A 22,943-nucleotide genomic window follows, 5' to 3' on the forward strand; every position below is an offset into this window, starting at 1 on the left:
CATAAAAAACATTATGTGAATGAATGGACAGGAGGTGAAAGGGATATGCAGGTGATTCAGCCCTAGCAATTCAGGTAAGCAACAGGTAATCTGGGTTAATTTCTTGATTTACAGTGGCATGCAAAAGTTTGGGCATCCCTGGTCAAAATTTCTGTTACTGCTAAGCGAGTAAAAGATGACCTAATTTCCAAAAGGCATACAGTTAAAGATGACACATTTCTTTAATATTTTAAGCAAGATTACTTTTTTATTTCCATCCTTTACAGTTTCAAAATAACAGAAGAGGAAAAGGGCCCGAAGCAAAAGTTTGGGCACCCAGCATGGTCAGTACTTAGTAACACTCCCTTTAGCAAGTATCACAGCTTGTAAACGCTTTCTGTAGCCAGCTAAGAGTCTTTCAATTCTTGTTTGGGGGATTTTCACCCATTCTTCCTTGTAAAAGGTTTCTAGTTCTGTGAGATTCTTGGGCCATCTTGCATGCACTGCTCTTTTGAGGTCTATCCACAGATTTTCGATGATGTTTAGGTCAGGGGACTGTGAGGGCCATGGCAAAACCTTCAGCTTGCACCTCTTGAGGTAGTCCATTGTGGATTTTGAGGTGTGTTTAGGATCATTATGCTGTTGTAGAAGCCATCCTCTTTTCATCTTCAGCTTTTTTACAGACGGTGTGATGTTTGCTTCCAGAATTTGCTGGTATTTAATTGAATTCATTCTTCCCTCTACCAGTGAAATGTTCCCTGTGCCACTGGCTGCAACACAAGCCCAAAGCATGATCGATCCACCCCCGTGCTTAATAATTGGAGAGGGGTTACATAGAACATAGAATAGTACAGCACAGTACAGGCCCTTTGGCCCACATTGTTGTGCTAACCCTCAAACCCTGCCTCCCATATAACCCCCCACCTTAAACTGTATATACCTGTCCCTATACCTGTCTAGTAGTCTCTTAAATTTCACTAGTGTAACTGCCTCCACCACTAACTCAGGCAGTGCATTCCACGCACCAACCACTCTCTGAGTAAAAAACCTTCCTCCAATATCCCCCTTGAACTTCCCACCCATTACATTAAAGCCATGTCCTCTTGTATTGAGCAGTGGTGCCCTGGGGAAGAAGCGCTGGCTATCCACTCTATCTATTCCTCTTAATATCTTGTATACCTCCATCATATCTCCTCTCATCCTCCTTCTCTCCAAAGAGTAAAGCCCTAGCTCCCTTAATCTCTGATCATAATCCATACTCTTTAAACCAGGCAGCATCCTGGTAAATCTCCTCTGTACCCTTTCCAATGCTTCCACATCCTTCCAATAGTGAAGCAACCAGTACTCCAAGTGTGGCCTAACCAGAGTTTTATAGAGCTGCATCATTACATCACGACTCTTAAACTCTATCCCTCGACTTATGAAAGCTAACACCCTATAAGCTTTCTTAACTACTCTATCTACCTGTGAGGCAACTTTTAGGGATCTGTGGACAAGTACCCCCAGATCCCTCTGCTCCTCCATACTACCAAGTATCCTGTCATTTACTTTGTACTCTGCCTTGGAGTTTATCCTTCCAAAGTGTACCACTTCACACTTCTCCGGGTTGAACTCCATCTGCCACTTCTCAGCCCACTTCTGCAACCTATCAAGGTCTCTCTGCAATCTTCGACAATCCTCTACACTATCTACAACACCACCAACCTTTGTGTCGTCTGCAAACTTGCCAACCCACCCTTCTACCCTCACATCCAGGTCGTTAATAAAAATCACTAAAAATTCATGATTTCTTTTCATGAAATTCTGCACCTTTTTCTCTCCAAACATACCTTTGCTCATTGCAGCTAAAAAGTTCTATTTTAACTTCATCAGTCCACAGGACTTGTTTCCAGAATGCATCAGGCTTGTTTAGATGTTCCTTTGCAAACTTCTGACGCTGAATTTTGTAGTGAGGACGCAGGAAAGGTTTTCTTCTGATGATTCTCCCTTGAAGGTCGTATTTGTGCAGGTGTCGCTGCACAGTAGAACAGTGCACTGGTTCAGAAATTGCACCATCTCGGATCGCAAGATCCTGCAGCGGATAGTAAGGTCAGCTGAGAAGATCATCAGCATCTTTCTTCCCGCCATTACAGACATTTACACCAGATGCTACATCCGCAAAGCAAACAGCATTATGAAGGACCCCACGCACCCCTTATACAAACTCTTCTCCATCCTGCCATCTGGCAAAAGGCACAGAAGCATTCGGGCTCTCACGATCAGACTATGTAACAGTTTCTTCGCCCAAGCCATCAGACTCCTCAATACCTAGAGCTTGGACTGACACCAACCTACTGCCGTCTACTGTGCCTATTGTCTTGTTTATTATTTGTTGTAATGCCTGCACTTTTTTGTGCACTTTATGCAGTCCTGGGTAGGTCTGTAGTCTGGTGTAGTTTTTGTGTTGTTTTACATAGTTCAGTGTAGTCTTTGTATTGTTTCATGTACCACCATGGTCCTGAGAACGTTGTCTCGTTTTTACTGTGTACTGTACCAGCAGTTATGGTCGAAATGACAATAAAAAGTGACTTGACTTAACGACTTGAAAAGTTATCTGAGAGCTCAAATCTCTTGGGGTGCCCAAACTTTTGCATAGTGCTCCTTTCCTTTTTTCACTCTAAAATTGTACAAAACAAAAATAATACACTAATCTTGCTTAAAGAATGTTTCATCTTTAACTTTATGACTTTTGGAGATCAGTTCATCCTCTACTCACTTAACTATTCACAGTAACAGAAATTTTGACTGCGGTGCCCAAACTTTTGCACGCCACTGTACATATTTAGAGAATAAAGCTCACTCTTTCTGCCTCATTTCTTGAGGTATTTATCCTCCAATATTGTTAAGCCAGATGGTAGGAAGCAGTCTGGAGTAATAGTACAAACCCGTACCCTTCTCAATGACCGGGGTTAGTATTTAAAATTCAAAAATTCACAGTATAACATATTGAACCAGGGAACAAGTTTAACAGATGCACTCAACTTAATGTAGAACTTAGATTCATCCTCAACATCTCAGCTCACTACAGAAACTGGAAAATGCAGCGTGCTCCTAGCACTTGAAATTATTTGTCACAAACCTCTCGCTTTTCGACTTCTTTCCTCCTTTGTTCTTCCTTTTGACGCTCGAGCTCACGTTGCTTCTCCAACCTTTTCTCCATTTCAAGCTGCTTTTTCCGTTCTTGCTCTTGCTGCTCTCGCTCCTTTCTTTCTTGCTCCTCCTTCTCACGCTGTGCTCTGCGATTAGCCTCTCGCTGTTGCTGTTCCAGAAGGGTCTGTCGCCTACGCTCCAACTCTGCATTACCCTTTTCGTAGTTCGCTTTTCTTTTATCCTCGAAAGTGACTAGAAATATCAATTGCTGTCAGTTCTAAAAAATATCTGAGTACCATTAGAACTTCAGCCATCAATAAGGATTGAAAATGGCAACACATATAGGCCTTTTCATTCTGATAGTTATTTTAACTTTGATTACTTATAGACATGGATAATGTGGTGCCCTTATTGTAGGAATAAAATTTCAGTCTTCTATAATGCTTTATAACTACAAGGCTAACTATAAGAGAAAACTTGATATCAGGTGCATAAGACATGAGAAAATATGACAAAGAGTTTGATTAAAGTTTTACGAAGTGCCTTAAAGTGGGAAGAAAAATAGCATAGAATAGAAGTTTCTGCATGCATTTGCTGGTGATATTCTAGAATTAAACTAGTCCAAAAGAGAAGTAAAGTTCAAAAATAAAGTGTACCGTATAGCCTGCATTATAATAAGGGACTACTTTATTTTTTAGTAACATATCGTAGCATGCGCTATTAGGCGCATATTGAGCATGTGCTATTAGGCGCGTATTGATCTGTACGTGTGTGCCGAGTTCGGATTCTGCCAGTAAAAAGGACCATGAAACTTAGCTCCCGTCTCCAGCGTTTTTATAAATAGCATTTTGCTGTGTAACCAGGCCACATACACAACAAATTGGCGACAAGAATTATTAACCTATATCCTACCGGAACGCTGTGTTTTAGTTGATGACGACACTCGGAGAAGAGAGAGAATCTAGACGCATCTAGATGGAGTGCGCTCGTTGTGCTAGCAAAAAGGACAAGTGAGTCAAAAAAAAAGACAACTAGAGGAGAATGGGGCTAAATTAACATAACAAAGATGGCGAAGGTTAGAACCATTACAGCATTTGATCGTGGCATTGAAGACTGGGCAACTTACATTTAAAGAGTGGAGTCATATTGTAACGCTAATGGTGTTACGGATGAAAAGAAAGCCAGCATCTTACCCTATATAATGAAAGCAAAAACATATGGGCTGCTACGGAGCTTGTTAACCCCTGAAAAGCCAGCTGACAAAAGGTTCAAACAAATAGTAGACACTCTCCAACAGCATTTAAACCCCAAACTACTGGTCATTGCTGAAAGATTTAAATTTCACAAGTGGAATCAGAGCAAAAATGAAAGTATTTCTGAGTATTGTGCTGAATTTTGCAAATTATCAGAACATTGTCAATTTGGAGCTCGTCTATCGGACGCATTGAGAGACAGGTTAGTGTGTGGCATGCACTGTGAAACCACATAGAAGAAGCTTCTGTGTGAAAGGGACCTTACATTAGAGAAGGCGCTGAACATTGCAGTATCAACGGAAACAGCAGCACGGGGTGCTTCCAAGATACAACAAAAACCTCTGGAATATGCTACAAATAAAATGTCACTGAACAGAAATGAAGGAAAGAAATGTTACCATTGTGGGAACAGGTCACATGACCCTGATGACTGTTGGTTTAAAGACAAAGAATGCAGAAACTGTGGCAAACAGGGCCACACTGGCAGAGTATGCAAAGCTAGTCAACAGCAGAAAAAGGACAAAATACAGAGAAACAAGAAATCCCAGCAAGGAAAATACAACAATGTACACAAAGTGAAAGAAAGCAGTTCTGATGAAAACGACTCAGACAAAAGTGAATTGTCTTGTCTGCAAGTTCACAGCATAAAAGAGACAGATGATTGACGAGTAATATGGATCACTCCACAAGTGGCAGGCATTAGACTAAAAATGGAATTGGACACAGGCTCAGCTTTAACAGTGATCTCTGTACACGACTACAAATGACTGTTTTCTCACATACCTCTGCAATGAACTAAACTACTGCTAAAGACTTACACAGGGCAGAAAGTGCGTCCCAAGGTGCGCATATGTGGTGACTTTAAAGTGACTGCTAACCCAGTTCTCCGCTCAGTACAGTATCCTCTACCTCATATTGAGGACATCTTTGCTTCCCTGTCAGGAGGGGAACATTTCACAAAAATAGATTTGACCCAGGCTTTATCTCCAAATGGAAATCGATGAAGCATCCAAGAAATACCTGACAATAAATACACACAAAGGACTTTACCAGTACAACAAGTTGGTGTTTGGGATAGCATCTGTTCCTGCAATCTGGCAAAGGGCAATGGACCAGGTCCTGCAGGGGATTCCAGGGACTCAGTGTTACCTGGATGACATCATTGTCACTGGCAAGGATGACGACGAACATCTTTCTAACCTTGAACAAGTGCTCACAGGTTAGGAGAATATGGGCTCAGAGCTAATCCACAGAAATGTGAGTTTTTCAAAAAGGAAATCTCATACTGTGGGCGTGTGATCAACAAGAATGGCTTACACATGTCTCAAGACAAGATAGAAGCGGTGCTTAAGGCATCACCACCTGAAAATGTGTCTCAGCTGAGAGAATATCTTGGACTAGTGAACTATTACCACAAGTTCTTGCTTAACCTATCCACAGTCCTGCACCCACTAAATGCATTATTACAGACAGGGACACAAGGGAAGTGGACTGAGAGCTGTGAGAAAGCGTTTCAAGAAACTGAAAGACTCATAACTTCAGAAGGGGTGCTCACACACTCTGACCTCTCCTTACCTATCCGACTAGCTTGTGATGCCTCGTCCCATGGGATCGGAGCTGTGTTATTGCACAAGTTTCCAGATGGCTCAGAAAGACCAATAGCCTTTGCCTCAAGAACGCTAACTTCAGCTGAACACAACTATACATAGATTGACAGAGAGGCCCTAAGCCTCGTGTGGGGAGTCAAGAAATTCAGTCACTACCTGTATGATCAAATTTCAACCCAAGAAAAGGCGTTCCAGTGGTGACAGCACAAAGGCTGCAGCGATGGTCTCTTTACTTAGGAGGTCACAGGTACAACATCGAACACAAGGGGACCAAGCAACATGGCAATGCAGATGGTTTGTCACGTTTACCACTGCCAACTTCAGAGATAACTACACAAATGGATTCAGCAGAGGTCTTTCACACAACAGTAGTCGAACAATTACCAGTGACAAACAGCCTGTTGAAAGGGAAACGTGCAATGACCCTACGTTGTCAAAAGTGTATGACATCATGATAAAGGGATGGCCAGCGCGTGGTAACACATTGTTTCCAGCCTTATCAGCGAGAAAGGAGCCGCTGTCAGTGTGTCGGGAAACACAAATGTGTGGCTCACACATTGTGATTCCTCCCAAGCTACACACCAGAGTGCTGGCTGAACTGCACGAGGGGCACCTGGGTACCGTGAAGATGATAAGGCTTGCCTGTGCCTATGTGTGGTGGCCAGGAATCGATAAACAGATTGAGGACTTGACCAAGAACTGCTCTGGATATCAAAAGATCCAGAACACAGCACCACAAGCCCCTCTCCATCCATGGGAGTGGCCCTCATCACCATGGCAACGAGTGCACATCGACTCTGCTGGACCATTTATGGACTCTTACCTTTTTAGTCACACGTTCCAAATGGCCAGAGGTCCTCAAAATGACGACAACCACACTGGAAAAGACCATTACAGCTCTGAAGACCATGTTCGCCAGGAATGGCATAGCAGAACAAATCTGCACAGACAATGGACAACAATTTGTCCTGGAAGAATTCCAAAGTTTTGTGAAGAACAATGGAATCAAACACTTTACATCTGCCCCTTACCATGCATCCACAAATAGCTTGGCAGAAAGATTCATACAGACAGAAAGAAAGCCATCAAGGCAATGGACAGCGAGAATCGACCACTGCAACACAAGATAGACAACTTCCTTCTTGCCTATCGTAATGCCGTACACGCAACCACTAATCAGACTCCAGCGATGATGTTTCTGAATAGAAACCTGAGGTCCTGCATGGATCTTCTCAAACCAGATGTACGGTGTGATGTGGAGAACAGACAGTTCAAACACTTGAATGCTAAATCAACATGGAGCTTCAGTGTGGGACAGTCAGTTCTTGCACGTGATTAGCCGGACTGAAAAGTGGCAGCCAGGTACAATTTCCGCCATAGACGGGCCACTGATGTATAGAGTACAGGTGGGATAGAACGTATGGAGACGCCATGTGGACCAAATCCTGGATGCTCAGGTGAAAAACACAACAACACCTTGCCTGGACTCCCCGGACATAGAAGCAAACAATCCTGATGTGACCACATCAGCCTCATCTACAAATAAACCTGTCATCAGTGCTGAGGACCCACCTGATGTACCTGTGGAGACTCAATCCCCAAAGCAAATGTTTCAGGACATACGTTACCCGGAGAGGCACAGAAGACCCCCCTCTCCCCCCCCCCAGAGACTTGAGTTATAAATGGGTCTCAGACCAAAATTTTAAAAAAAGGCTTGTTATAATTTGGTATTATTATGTTACTTTGTTATAATTTGATATTATTATGTTACTTTGTTATAACTTGATATTATTAAGTTACTAAGTAATCAATTGGTAAGCGTTTGTATGTTAAGGCTAAACATATTTGTTTAGCATAGTGCCCCAGTAAAAAAAATCAGTTGATACACTATTAAAATAAAAGGGGAGGAGTGTACCATATAGTCTGCATTATAATAAGGGAGCACTTTATGTTTCAGTAACATGTCGTAGCATGCGCTATTAGGCGCATATTGAGCATGCGCTCTTAGGCGCATATTGATATGTACGTGTGTGCCAAGTTCAGATCCTGCCAGTAAAAAGAACCATGAAACTTAGCTCCCATCTCCAGCGTTTTTATTAATAGCATTTTGTTGTGTAACTAGGCCACATACACAACATAAAGCAAGTAATATAAATACATGCAGATCCACAGTGAAAAATCTGCACATATTTATGTTACTTACATAAAGTATATCTACAACGGCTGTGAGGATCAGCAAAACATTCAGCCTCCTGTAGGATTACATGAACATCTGTAGTAGCTCACTATGCTGGATACCATAGTTTACAATGAAAATATCTCAAATTGTCAGACCTATAGGATTATTGCTATAGTAGCAAAATATAAATACAACAAACTTAATTAAACATTATTTAAGTGTATTCAAAAGATCGCAATTTATTTTAATCAGAGTTATCTTCATTCTCCAAATTGGGTTTCTTTTTATATAGATTACAGGAGTTCGTGTCTCACTGATTGATTTTGAAGGAACAGCCATTAATCAGGGATAGATTATGCATGAACATTTTGCTTTAAAGAGTTAGCTGTTCTTTCCACTCAATAGTAAATTCAGACACTCTGCATGTGACTACTTAGTTTTAGATTACAAGAACTAGTTAATTATCATACTAACACTAAATAATTTAGCACTAAAAAAGATCTATTTGGAAAATAGCTGGATCTGTACTTATTGAGGAAAAAAAATAGGATTTCAGGAATGGATTCATTGGATTGGTCTTGAATCATACACTATTTTATCATTCCATGACAGGTAAAGCCTGAAGAGAATATGTCTGCATGCTTATCTTAAATGGAAGGCATTAAAAATTTAATTTAACATTTGATACTAATTGAGCACTTCACTGTACCTGAAAGCAGAATAATCATTTTTACTTAATGCTTTGTATGCAATGTTAAGTACACTTTAAGAACATCACTACTTTTCAGCAATTGATGTGCATTTTGAATAAAGATTTGTGGAATACAATAAAACTATACAGAATTCTTAAAACTTTGATTGTTTCATTATAGCAATTTTCAACAAGGTGGCAACAGCAGGTGGTGCAGGGGTAGGCCATTCGGCCTTACGAGCCAGCACCGCCATTCACTGTGATCATGGCTGATCATCCACAATCAGTACCCAGTTCCTGCTTTATCCCCATAACCTTTGATTCCACTATCTTTAAGAGCTCTATCCATCTCTCTCTTCAAAGCATCCAGAGACTTGGCCTCCACAGCCTTCTGGGGTAGAGCATTCCATATATCCACCACTCTCTGGGTGAAAAAGATTTTCCTCAACTCCGTTCTAAATGGCCTACCCCTTATTCTTAAACTGTGGCCTCTGGTTCTGGACTCACCCATCAGCGGGAACATACTTCCTGCCTCCAGCGTGTCCAATCCCTTAATAATCTTATATGTTTCAATAAAATCCCCTCTCAGCCTTCTAGATTCCAGATTATACAAGCCCAGTCGCTCCAATCTTTCAACATATGACAGTCCCGCCATCCCGGGACTTAAACTTGTGGACGTACACTGCACTCCCTCAATAGCAAGAATATCCTTCCTCAAATTTGGAGACCAAAACTGCACACAGTACTCCAGGTATGGTCTCACCAGGGCCCTGTACAGGTGCAGAAGGATCTCTTTGCTCTTATACTCAATTCCCCTTGTTATGAAGGCCAGCATGCCATTAGCTTTCTTCACCGCCTGCTGTACTTGCATGCTTACTTTCAGTGACTGATGTACAAGAACACCTAGATCTCGTTGTGCTTCCCCTTTTCCTAACTTGACTCCATTTAGATAATTATCTGCCTTCCCATTCTTACCACCAAAGTGGATAACCTCACATTTATCCACATTAAACTGCATCTGCCATGCATCTGCCCACTCACCCAGCCTGTCCAAGACACCCTGCATTCTCATAACATCTTCCTCACACTTCACACTGCCACCCAGCTTTGTGTCATCGACAAATTTGCTAATGTTACTTTTAATTCCCTCATCTAAATCATTAATATATATAGTAAACAGCTGCGGTCCCAGCACTGAACCCTGCGGTACCCCACTGGTCACCGCCTGCCATTCCGAAAGGGACCCGTTAATCGCTACTCTTTGTTTTCTGTCAGCCAGCCAATTTTCAATCCATGTCATTATTCTGCCCCCAATATCATGTGCCCTAATTTTGCCCACTAATCTCCTATGTGGGACTTTATTAAAGGCTTTCTGAAAGTCCAGGTACACTACAACCACTGGCTCTCCCTTGTCCATTTTCATAGTTACATCCTCAAAGAATTCCAGAAGATTAGTCAAGCACGATTTCCCCTTCGTAAATCCATGCTGACTCAGACCTATCCTGTTACTGCTATCCAGATGTGTCGTAATTTCACCTTTCTTCAATATTATACAATCTATTCATGCAAGAGAGGCAAGGTGCATGTAGACCAATCAATTTACCAGGTGACTTTTTCTGGGCTTCCTGATTTTCCTCTGCTATTTCCTGATATTGAGGTTGTGTTCCATTTATTCCTTCACCCCATTTGCTTGATCTAAAAAGGAAAACAAAACACTAGAAAGATGATTTTTTGCCAAGCACGAAGAAAACATTAGAACCATGATCTTTCGCCAATCACATATGCATTGATATAAACAAGATTTGTGTTCTTTCAAAGGTCCATCAGACCTATTTCACTGCAAATAAAATTGCTTCCACAAAAATTCCATAAAATATAAGATATAGGAGCAGAATTACGCCATGTGACCCATCAAGTCTGCTCCACCATTTCACCATGGCTGATCCAATTTTCCTCTCAGCCCCAATCTCCTGTCTTCTCCTCGTATCCCTTCATGTCCTGACCTTCACGTCACATTCTTTAAGAAGGGAAGGAGGTAAAAGAAAAGAAATTCTAGGCCAGTTAGCCTGATTTCAGTGGCTGGGAAGATATTGGAGTCCATTATTAAGGATGATATTTTGGGGTACTTGAAGGCACATGATAAAATAGGTTGAAATCAGCATTGTTTCCTTAAGTGGAAATCTTGTCCGACAAATCCTTTGGAATTCTTTGAGGAAATAACAGGCAGGATAGATAAAGCAGAGGATTGATGTTGCATACTTGGATATTCAGAATGCCTTGATCTGGTGCAGCACATGAGGATGCTGAACAAGATAAGTGCCCATGGTATCACAGGAAAGAAACTAGCATGGATAGAAGATTGGCTGACTGGCAGGAGGCAAAGAGTGGGAATAAAGGGGGCCAATTCTGGTTGGCTGCTTGTGATTAGTGGTGTTCCACAGGGGTCAACATTGGGAATGCTTCTTTTCACATTATATATTAATGATTTGGATGCCAGAATTGATTGCTTTGTGGCCAAGTTCACAGATGATACAAAATAGGTGGACAGACTGGTAGTGTTGAGGAACCAGGGATTCTGCAGAAGGTTTTAAACAGAAGTAAAGAAGTGGCAGATGGAATATAGTGTAGGGAAGTGCATGGCCACACACTTTGGTAAAAGGAATGATGGTATAGACTATTTTCTAAATAGAGAGCATATTGAGAAATCAGAGGTGCAAACGGACTTGCAAGTTCTCATGCAGGATTTCCTAAAGGCTAACTTGCAGTACAAGTCTGTGGTAAGGAAGGCAAATGCAATGTTAGCATTTATTTCGAGAGGACTAGAATACAAGAGGAAGGATTTAATGCCGAGGCTTTATAAGGCATTGGTCAGACCACATTTGGAGTACTGTGACATGAGGAAATCTGCAGATGCTGGAATGTCAAGCAACATACATAAAAGTTGCTGGTGAACGCAGCAGGCCAGGCAGCATCTCTAGGAAGAGGTACAGTTGACGTTTCGGGCCGAGACCCTTCGTCAGAACTAACTGAAAGAAGAGCTAGTAAGAGATTTGAAAGTGGGAGGGGGAGGGGAGATTCGAAATGATAGGAGAAGACAGGAGGGGGAGGGATGAAACCAAGAGCTGGACAGTTGATTGGCAAAATGGATATGAGAGGATCATGGGACAGGATGCCTAGGGAGAAAGAAAAGTTGGGGGGGGGGGAGAGAAAGCCCAAGAGGATGGGCGAGGATAGTGAGGGGGACAGAGAGAGAAAAGGGAGAGAGAGAAAAAGAATGTGTGTAAATAAATAAATAACAGATGGAGTACGAGGGGGAGGTGGGGAATTAGCGGAAGTTTGAGAAGTCAATGTTCATGCCATCAGGTTGGAGGCTACCCAGACGGAATATAAGGTGTTGCTTCTCCAATCTGAATGTGGAGGAACAACACGGCCTCCTCTACTGTAAAGATGAAGCCACACTCAGGTTGGAGGAACAACACCTTATATTCCATCTGGGTAGCCTCCAACTTGATGGCATGAACATTGACTTCTCAAACTTCTGCTAATGCCCCACCTCCCCCTCGTATCCCATCCGTTCTTTACAAACCCCATTTCCAGAGAAGTTGGGATATTTTCCAAAATGCAATAAAAACAAAAATCTTTGATATGTTAATTCACGTGAACCTTTATTTAACTGACAAAAGTACAAAGAAAAGGTTTTCAATAGTTTTACTGACCAACTTAATTGTATTTTGTAAACATACACAAATTTAGAATTTGATGGCTGCAACACACTCAACAAAAGTTGGGACAGAGGCATGTTTACCATTGTGTTCCATCACCTTTCCTTGTAATAACACTTCTTAATTGTTTTGGAACTGAGGATACTAATTGTAGTAGACTTGCAATTGGAAATTTTGACCATTCTTGCTTGATATAAGACTTCAGCTGCTCAACAGTCCGAGGTCTCCGTTGTCTGATTCTCCTCTTCATGATGTGCCATAAATTTTCAATAGGAGATAGATCTGGACTGGCAGCAGGCCAGTCAAGCACACACACTCTGTGCCTACAAAGCCACGCTGCTATAGCCCGTGCAGAATGTGGTCTGGCATTGCCCTGCTGAAATAAGCATGGATGTCCCGGGAAGAGACGTCGCCTTGACGGCAACATTTGTCTCTCTAAAATCCTAATATACGCCTCAGAGTCAATGGTACCTTCACATACATGCAACTCATCCATGCCATGGGCACTAATGCACCCCCATACCATCACAGATGCTGGCTTTTGCACCTTTCACTGATAACAATCTGGATGGTCGTTTTCATCTTTGGCACAGAGAACTCGACGCCCGTTTTTTCCGAAAACTAGCTGAAATGTGGACTCATCTGACCACAGCACATGGTTCCACAGTCTTTCGATCCATCTGAGATGAGCTCGGGCTCAGAGAACTCGCTGGCATTTCTGCATAGGGTTGATGCATGGCTTCCTCCTTGCATAATACAGTTTCAAGTTGCATTTCTGGATGCAGCAACAGACTGTGTTGAGTGATAATGGTTTTCCGAAGTACTCCCCAGCCCAGTTGGCTATAATTGTCACAGGAGCATGACGGTTTCTTAGGCAGTGCCGCCTGAGGGTTCGAAGATCACGCGCATTCAACAGTGGTTTCCGACCTTGCCCTTTAAGCACTGAGGTGTCTCTGAATCTTTTCACAATATTATGTACAGTAGGTGTTGAAAGACCCAAGTTCTCTGCAATCTTGCGTTGAGAAATGTTCCTTTTGAACTGATACTTGAATATTCTGTGCACTTTTCAATCTCATTTTAACTCTGTCCCAACTTTTGTTGCGTGTGTTGCAGTCATCAAATTCTAAATTTGTGTATGTTTACAAAATACAATTAAGTTGGTCAGTAAAACTATTGAAAATCTTTTCTTTGTACTTTTGTCAGTTAAATAAAGGTTCATGTGAATTAACATATCACAGATTTTTGTTTTTACTGCACTTTGGAAAATAACCCAACTTTTCTGGAAATGGGGTTTGTATTTATATACACACATTCTTTTTCTCTCTCTCCTTTTTCTCCCTCTGTCCCTCTCACTATACCCCTTGCTCATCCTCTGGGCTATTCCCCCCCTCCCTCTTTTCTTTCTCCTTAGGCCTCCTGTCCCATGATCCACTCATATCCATTTTGCCAATCAACTGTCCAGCTCTTGGTTCCATCCCTTCCCCTCCTGTCTTCTCCTTTCATTTCAGATCTCCCTCTCCCCCTCCCACTTTCAAATCTCTTACTAGCTCTTATTGGAGTACTGTGAGCAGTTTTAACACAGAAAATAGGTGCAGGAGTAGGCCATTCGGCCCTTCGAGCCTGCCCCGCCATTCAGTATGATCATGGCTGATCATCCAACTCAGAACCCTGTACCTGCCTTCTCTCCATACCCTCTGATCCCTTTAGCCACAAGGGCCATATCTAACTCCCTCTTAAATATAGCCAATGAACTGGCCTCAATTGTTTTCTGTGGCAGAGAATTCCACAGATTCACCACTCTCTGTGTGAAAAAGTTTTCCCTCATCTCGGTCCTTTATCCTTAAACTGTGACCCCTCGTTCTGGACTTCCCCAAAATCGGGAACAATCTTCCTGCATCTAGCCTGTGCAATTCCTTTAGAATTTTATACATTTCAATAAGATGCCCCCTCAATCTTCTAAATTCCAGCGAGTATAAACCTAGTCGATCCAGTCTTTCATCATATGAAAGCCCTGCCATCCCAGGAATCAATCTGGTGAACCTTCTTTGTACTCCGTCTATGGCAAGAATGTCTTTCCTCAGATTAGGGGACCAAAAGTGCACACAATACTCCAGGTGTGGTCTCACCAAGTCCTTGTACAACTGCAGTAGTACCTCCCTGCTCCTGTACTCGAATCATCTTGCTATGAATGCCAGCATACCATTCGCCTTTTTCACCGTCTGCTGTACCTGCATGCCCACTTTCAATGACTGGTGTATAATGACACCCAGGTCTCGTTGCACCTCCCCTTTTCCTAATTGGCCACCATTCAGATAATAATCTGTTTTCCTGTTTTGGGCCCCTTATCTAATAAAAGATATGCTGGCATTGGAGTGGGTCCAGAGGAGATCCGTGAGAATTATTCTGGAAATGAAAGGTTTAATGTATGAGGAATGTTTGGTGGCTGTGGGCCTGTACTCACTATAATTCAGAAGAATAAGGAGAGATATAATTTAAACCTATTGAATATTGAAAGGCTTAGATAGAGTGATGTGGAGAGAATGTGTCCTATAGTGAGTGAGTCTAAGGCCAGAGGGCACAGCCACAAACTAGAGGGACATCCACTTAGGGCAGAGATGAGGAGGAAATTCTTCAGCCAGAGAGTGGTGAATCTGTGGAATTCAGTGCCACAGACGACTGTTGAGGACAGGTCATTGACTATATTTAAAGTGCAAGTTGATAGGTTATTGATTAGTCAGGGCATCAAAGGTTATGGGGCGAAGGCAGGGTGCCGTTGCCTGTAAGAAGTCTGTATGTTCTCTCCATGCCCACATGGGTTTCTTCTGGGTGCTCTGGTTTCCTCTCACAGTCCAAAGATGTAAAGGTTGGTAGATTAATTGGTCATTGTAAATTGTCCCATTATTAGGCTAGAATTAAATCGAGGGATTGCTGAGTAGTGTGTTCAGAAGGGCCTATTCTGCACTGAATCACAATAACTATATAAAGGGTTGTGAAGGATAATAAATCAGCCATGATGCAGTGATGGAGCAGCCGCGATGGGCCTAATTCTGCTTTAATGTCATATGGTCTTAAATATACAGTGCCTATAAAGAGTATTCACTCCTTGGAAGTTTTCATGTTTTGCAACATTTTACCACAGTGGATTTAATTTGGCCTTTTTGACACCGAACAACAGAAAAGACTTGTCCCCATTCTTCTTTACAAAACTGCTCAAACTCTGTCAGGTTGCATGGGGATTGTGAGTGAACAGCCCTTTTCAAGTGCAGCCACAAATTCTCAATTGGATTATGGTCTGGACTCTGATTTGGCCACTCCACAGCATTAACTTTGTTGTTTTTAAGCCATTGCTGTGTAGTTTTGGTTTTATGCCTGGGATCATTGTCTTGCTGGAAAACAAATCTTCTCCAAAGTTGCAGTTCTCTTGCAGACTGCATCAGGATTTCCCCCAGGTCTTCCCCGTATTTTGCTGCATTCATTTTACCCTCTACCTTCACAAACCTTCCAGGGCCTGCTGCAGTGAAGCATCCCCACAGCATGATGCAGCCACCACCATGCTTCATGGTAGGGATGGAATGTTTTTGATGATGTGCAGTGTTTGGCTTATGCCAAGCATAGCATTTAGTCTGATGGACAAAAAGTTCAATTTTAGTTTCATCAGACCATAGAACCTTCTGCCAGCTGACTTCAGAGTCTCCCACATGCATTCTGGCAAACTCTAGCTGAGATTTCATGTGAGTTTTTTTTCTCTTTGCCACTCTCACATGAAGCTGTGACTGGTGAAGCACCTGGGCAACAGTTGTTGTATGCGCAGTCTCTCCCATCTCACCGACTGAAGCTTGTAACTCCTCCAAATTTGTCATAAGTCTCTTGATGGCCTCTCTCACTAGTCCCCTTCTTGAACAGTCAGTCAGTTTTTGAGGATGGCCTGCACCAGGCAGATTTACAGCTGTGCCATATTCTTTACATTTTTTGATGACTGACTTAACTGTACTCCAAGGGATATCCAGTGACTTGGAAATTTTCTTGTATCCATCTCCTGACTTGTGCTTTTCAATAACCTTTTCGCGGAGTTGCTTGGAGTGTTCTTTTGTCTTCATGGTGTAGATTTTGCCAAGATACTGACTCTTCCAGGTACTGGACCTTCCAGGTACAAGTGTATTTTTACTACAATCATTTGAAACACCTTGACTGCACACAGGTGATCTCCATTTAACTAATTATGTGACTTCTGAAACCAACTGGCTGCACCAGTGATAATTTGGTGAGTCATATTAAAGGGGGGTGAATACTTATGCAATCAATCATTTGTGTTTTATATTTGTAAATAATTTAGATCACTTTGTAGAGATTGGTTTTCACTTTGACATGCAAGTGTCTTTTGCTGTTGATCAGTGTCAAAAAAAAACAAATTATATCCACTGTGATTCAATGTTGTAAAACAATAAAACATGAACACTTCCGGGGGGGGGGGGGGGGGGGGGAGGATGGTGGATACTTTTTATAGGCACTGTATATACAGTGGCATGCAAATGTTTGGGCACCCCGGTCAAAATTTCTGTTACTGTGAATAATTAAGTGAGTAGAGGATGAACTGATCTCCAAAAGTCATAAAGTTAAAGATGAAACAGTCTTTTCAACATTTTTAGCAAGATTGGTGTATTATTTTTGTTTTGTACAATTTTAGAGAAAAAAAAGGAAAGGAGCACTATGCAAAAGTTTGGGCACCCCAAGAGATTTGAGCTCTCAAATAACTTTTACCAAGGTCTCAGACCTTAAATAGCCTGTTAGGGCTATGGCTTGTTCACAATCATCGTTAGAAAAGGCCAGATGATGCAAATTTCAAAGCTTTATAAATACCCTGACTTCTCAAACCTTGTCCCAACAATCAGCAGCCGTGGGCTCCTCTAAGCAGCTGCCTAGCACTCTGAAAATTAAAATAAATGATTCCCACAAAGCAGAAGGCTATAAGAAGATAACAAAGCATTTTCAGGTAGCCGTTTCCTCAGTTCATAATGTAATTAAGAGATGGCAGTTAACAGGAACGGTGGAGGTCAAGTTGAGGTCTGGAAGACCAAGAAAACTTTCCGAGAGAACTGCTTGTAGAATTGCGAGAAAGGCAAATCAAAACCCCCGTTTGACTGTAAAAGACCTTCAGGAAGATTCAGCAGACTCTGGAGTGATGGTGCACTGTTCTACTGTGCAGCGACACCTGCACAAATATGACCTTCATGGAAGAGTCATCAGAATAAAACCTTTCCTGTGTCCTCACCACAAAATTCAGCGTCAGAAGTTTGCAAAGGAACATCCAAACAAGCCTGATGCATTTTGGAAAGAAGTCCTGTGGACTAATGAAGTTAAAATAGAACTTTTTGACCGCAATGATCAAAGGTATGTTTGGAGAAAAAAGGGTGCAGAATTTCATGAAAAGAACCCCTCTCCAACTGTTAAGCACGGGGGTGGATCGATCACGCCTTGGGCTTGTGTTGCAGCCAGTGGCATGGGGAACATTTCACTGGTAGAGGGAAGAATGAATTCAATTAAATACCGGCAAATTCTGGAAGCAAACATCACACCGTCTGTAAAAAAGCTGAAGATGAAAAGAGGATGGCTTCTACAACAGCATAATGATCCTAAACACACCTCAAAATCCACAATGGACTACCTCAAGAGGTGTAAGCTGAAGGCTTTGTCATGGACCTCACAGTCCCCTGACCTAAACATCATCGAAAATCTGTGGATAGACCTCAAAAGAGCAGTGCATGCAAGATGACCCAAGAATTTCACAGAACCAGAAGCCTTTTACAAGGAAGAATGGGCAAAAATCCCTCAAACAAGAATTGAAAGACCCTTAGCTGGCTACAGAAAACGTTTACAAGCTGTAATACTTGCCAAAGGGGGTGTTACTAAGTACTGACCATGCAGGGTGCCCAAACTTTTGCTTCGGGCCCTTTTTCTTTTGTGTTATTTTGAAACTGGAAAAGATGGAAATAAAAAAGTAATCTTGCTTAAAATATTAAAGAAAAGTGTTATCTTTAACTTTATGCCTTTTGGAAATCAGGTCATCTTTTCCTCGCTTAGCTATTCACAGTAACAGAAATTTTGACCAGGGCTGCTCAAACTTTTGCATGCCACTGTATCTATATCCACACATTGCCCTATATATTGCTACATATGTCTCTCTCTCTCTCTCTCTCTCTCACATACATACACACACACACACACACACACACACACACACACACACACACACACACACACACACACACAGTACTATGCAAAAGTCTCAGGCACATGTAAAAAAATTCTGCAAAGTGAAGATGCTTTCAAAAATACTGAAATCAAAAGTTTCTTAATATCAAGAAATTACTATTAAGAGCAATAAGCAGTAAAAATCTAAATCAAATCAATATTTGGTGTGACCGCCCTTTGCAGTTTTATAAGAAAATTGGCTGATAGGTTGTTCCAAGCATCTTGGAGAACTTGCTGCAGTTCTTCTGCAGACTTTGGCTGTTGTAGGGCATGTGCATGTGCATACAAATATGCACACACACATGCTATAAATAAATATATTGCTATATCTGCCGCAAACAAATATTTCAGAAATAGATACAGATCAATTTCAGTTCATGAATTAATGTGCTATATCTGACGATAATTTCAAAATAGACCTCTGGACTTCTATAGTTGTATTAAACATTATATATTATATCGGGTTTTATATTGAAATCATGTATAATCATCAGTAATATTTGACTTTTCTTTTAAAAGCTGGTGCTATGATCATTTCCAAGATGTTAGTGATACAAAAAAACAAGTTTAATTGAGCAGGAGGAAGTATATAACTTCCTCATAACAACAGAAAATAAATGCTTCATCACACTCATTACTCTGCTATTTATAGATTCACTACTCTTTGCATATTCATTATTTTAAATTGACAATATAAACCCATCAGTGCTGCTTAAGTCATGTCGAGTCTATGTTCTACCAAACTTTATTCATGTCCTTTTCTCTAAATGATGAAAGACTACTTTTTCATTAGCTAGATTTTTCTGGATTCCTAGACAATTAAGGATTCTTGAATGAAGTACAAACACTGTTCACATTCAATACCTAGCACAGCTTAACACTTAGGGAACGAAATGGAGTGTAAACTAAAATACAGCACGACCACGCAAGCATTCAGAGAAAATCACATACCTAAATGAAGGAGGTGTCAGTTCTAGTGGCAGAGTGATGGGAAGCGGCTGACCGGACTTAGCCATGTCAATTAAATGCATAGCTAAAATAAACTCTTCTGCTCTGAGCTTTCCATCCTGATCAACATCTGCCAGGTTCCTGAAATTTAATGGTGTGATAGACGAAGAGGATTAAGACATACTTTTATGTTGGCTAATGGACAACCGTTAATTCTCAGAATATGTGGAATATCACTGATTTTACAATAAGGGAGGTACACTTAACTTATTTTCTATATCAAAATAAACTTTATTCATAATAAAAATTATTTATAAAAGTACCTGTGCAAATCCTTTTCATTCTTACATTCACATTCAATATATTAAATAGAGTTTTACTACATTCCTAAAAACCAATAGGTCTGTTGCCACCATTTGGCTCCCTGAGGGGTGCACTACTACAATAATTGAGGGGCTTCCTCACCCAACCTGGCCCCTCCCTCTTCAGGAGAAGAACCCTGTGTTATAGTCCTTCTCCAGGAGCCCTTGTGGTGGCTGCACAAAGCTTCAGTGTGTCACCCAGTAAGTGCTCCTGCAGCTCAGAATGTGTCAGTCGGCAGCATTCATCTACAGGAAGGATATGAAAACCATAGAAAGGGTGCAGAGGAGATTACAAGGATGTTGCCTGCACTGGGGGGGGGGGCATGCTTTATGAGAACAGGATGAGTGAACTCAGCTTTTTCTCTTTGCAGTGACAGAGGATGAGAGGTGACCTGTTAGAGGTGTGTAAGATGATGAGAGGCATTGATCGTGTGGATAGTCAGAGGCTTTTTCCCAGGGCTGAAATGGCTAGTACGAGGCGGCACAGTTTTAAGGTGACTGGAAGTAGATACAGAGGAGATGTCAGGGTTGAGCTTTTTTTTTATATAAACACAGAGAGTGGTGAGTGCGTGGAATGGGCTGCCGGCGACAGTGGTGGAGGCGGATACGATGGGGTCTTTTAGAAGACTCCTGGATAGATACATGGAGTTTAGAAAAAGAGAGAGCTATGAGTAACCCTAGGTAATTTCTAAGGTAAGGACATGTTCGACACAGCTTTGGGGGCCAAAGGGCCTGTATTGTGCTGTAGGTTTTCTATGTTTCTAAATATCTCAATGTGCTGGCAGACCAATAAGTTTCAGGCAGACTAAAAGGCGTCTTGCACGAAATTGATGATCTGCCAGCAGCACTTGATGTCCATCTTTGCCTGTCTGTGTCTGTCTGTCTGTCTGTCTCTCTCTCTCTCTCTCTCTCTCTGGGAACAGTCTGATCCTAACTTATTTAGCATATTTTCTTATAACCATTCAGCTATTGTGTTAATGATATCTTTCAGGAACCATCAACTCCCCCTCTTCTCTGCATGCCCCCACACCCCACCCGCCGCCTCCTTAAGTCAATGGACTCCAGGAATATCATCCTGGTCTGAACTCAGACAATATCCACCTCCCTCACCTCCACAAACATAACTGCTTTTTACAATATATGTAGTGCAGGGGTGTGGGTGGCGAACTGTACTAGGTATCATATAATAATACCTAAAGTGGATTTAAAATATGTTGCAAATCAAGAAAAAAATCTTGAGTTTTTGTTGGAAATCTAAAATTTAAAAAAATTAGAAAATGCTGGAAGCATGAAGGAGGTTAGGGTGCATCTGTGGAAAGAGAAACAGTTAATGTTTCAAGTTCTAGCAAAGTTCAGAACTGGGAAACAGACACAAGTTGGTTTTCAAAAGCAGAGAAGGCGCAGGAGGGACAGGTATAACACCAAGCATCTCTGATGAGGTATGGCCAGCTGATTTGGTGGCAATAAAATGCCCATTATAATTTTGTCAGTAGTTTATGTTGCTCATGGGAAGATTGTGTCTGTAGACTAGCAAGCCAGAATAGGAGAACTAAGACAAAATAATGCCAGGCAGAAATGGCCAATTCTGATACTGAAAGATAAAAAGGACAAGTTACCCAAGGTCAGGGTATTCAGCATTTAATTTACTTCATCCATGTGGTGCTCCCAAAACACAAATCCTAGTTTGCACTTCCATTTGACTGTATTTCTTCTTAGTCTTCACTCTTTAACATGCAGAGCAATTTTCCTGACATTCAATTTGCATGTAAATATCGACCTAACCCTGTAGCTTTTAAAACATCCATTGCTTTTGGTTTGATATGAATGACAACCTCCTAAAAAGTTGAACACAGGGAAGACAGAAGCCATCACCTTGAGTCCCCGAGGCAAAATCCATTATCCTTGCCACTGATTTATTTCCCCAGGCAAGCAATTATTTCAAGTTGAACCAGCATGTTATTTTGACTGGGACTCCTCTCCAACATAAAGCCTGCTTATTTCCAATATTTTAACATCACAACTTTGTTGTGACCATCCCGTATGGTTGTCATACTTGGGGGAGATAATGGCATAGGCCTCCACTACCTATCAAATGCTCCCATTGGCATGTGCCTCAAATAGCCTCTGAGCACCAAATCAAGCTCCTGATCTTCACATGTGCCTTAGCTACCAAACCCAGTGGAACCATTTCTACTGACAGGAGAAGGGGGAAAGGCGGGTTACTGGTGCCTTAAAACGAGTCACTTTGGGCAGATGGGGCTTGTCAGCTGTGGTTGGCAGCTCATCTAAGAGAAGGAAACACTGATCTCAAACCTCTGCTGCTTTGCAGCTATACCCACTCATGGGGAAGACTTTGGGAATAAACCCAGAGAAAAATTCCAGCGCTGGAGTCCCTAAAAGGCAGTCCTACATTCAGTTCAACACTGACTGGCAAGTCCTGTGACGCCACTGGTGTCAAACTGTATCGGTTGCTGCCATTCCTTTGGATTCATCAGCTGCGTGGAGAGGGAGAGCCTGCTACATGAGCAACAGCTTGCTCTCCATATTGTATTGCCCTGGTTGACCTCGACCAGCAGAGGGCTTGAACCTATCTGCCAATGAAGGTACAATCCATTGTTCGTCACCTGCAGACAAAACTTATTTCCTGACTGATATTTTCTAATCTATTTCTCCAACTCATCCAAAACTCTAACTGCCCACGTTTTATCCTGCATCCTCCAGATCATCTGTATCTCCCATTTGAACCTCGTCTTTACTGAGTCATGGCCCCAGTACCACTATTTTTTAAATACTTATCATTGACCTTTAACCTTTCAACATCTTG

At 41.7% G+C, this 22,943-nt stretch overlaps 1 protein-coding gene across 9 annotated transcripts in view; it reads right to left on the reverse strand.

The window, feature by feature from the left end:
• LOC140194079 (intersectin-2-like) overlaps positions 1–22,943 on the reverse strand; it is a 229,096-nt gene that overhangs the window by 101,355 nt on the left and 104,798 nt on the right. For all 9 annotated transcript variants that reach the window (XM_072251489.1, XM_072251493.1, XM_072251490.1 and 6 more), the window contains 3 exons: positions 19,761–19,898; positions 10,442–10,533; positions 3,098–3,360 (listed from right to left, as the gene is read on the reverse strand). In XM_072251489.1, the coding sequence (XP_072107590.1) occupies positions 3,098–3,360; positions 10,442–10,533; positions 19,761–19,898 (493 nt within the window). The remainder of the gene's footprint in view (positions 1–3,097; positions 3,361–10,441; positions 10,534–19,760; positions 19,899–22,943) is intronic.

This window comes from Mobula birostris, chromosome 2 (assembly GCF_030028105.1).
Source record: "Mobula birostris isolate sMobBir1 chromosome 2, sMobBir1.hap1, whole genome shotgun sequence".
Taxonomy (NCBI): domain Eukaryota; kingdom Metazoa; phylum Chordata; class Chondrichthyes; order Myliobatiformes; family Myliobatidae; genus Mobula; species Mobula birostris.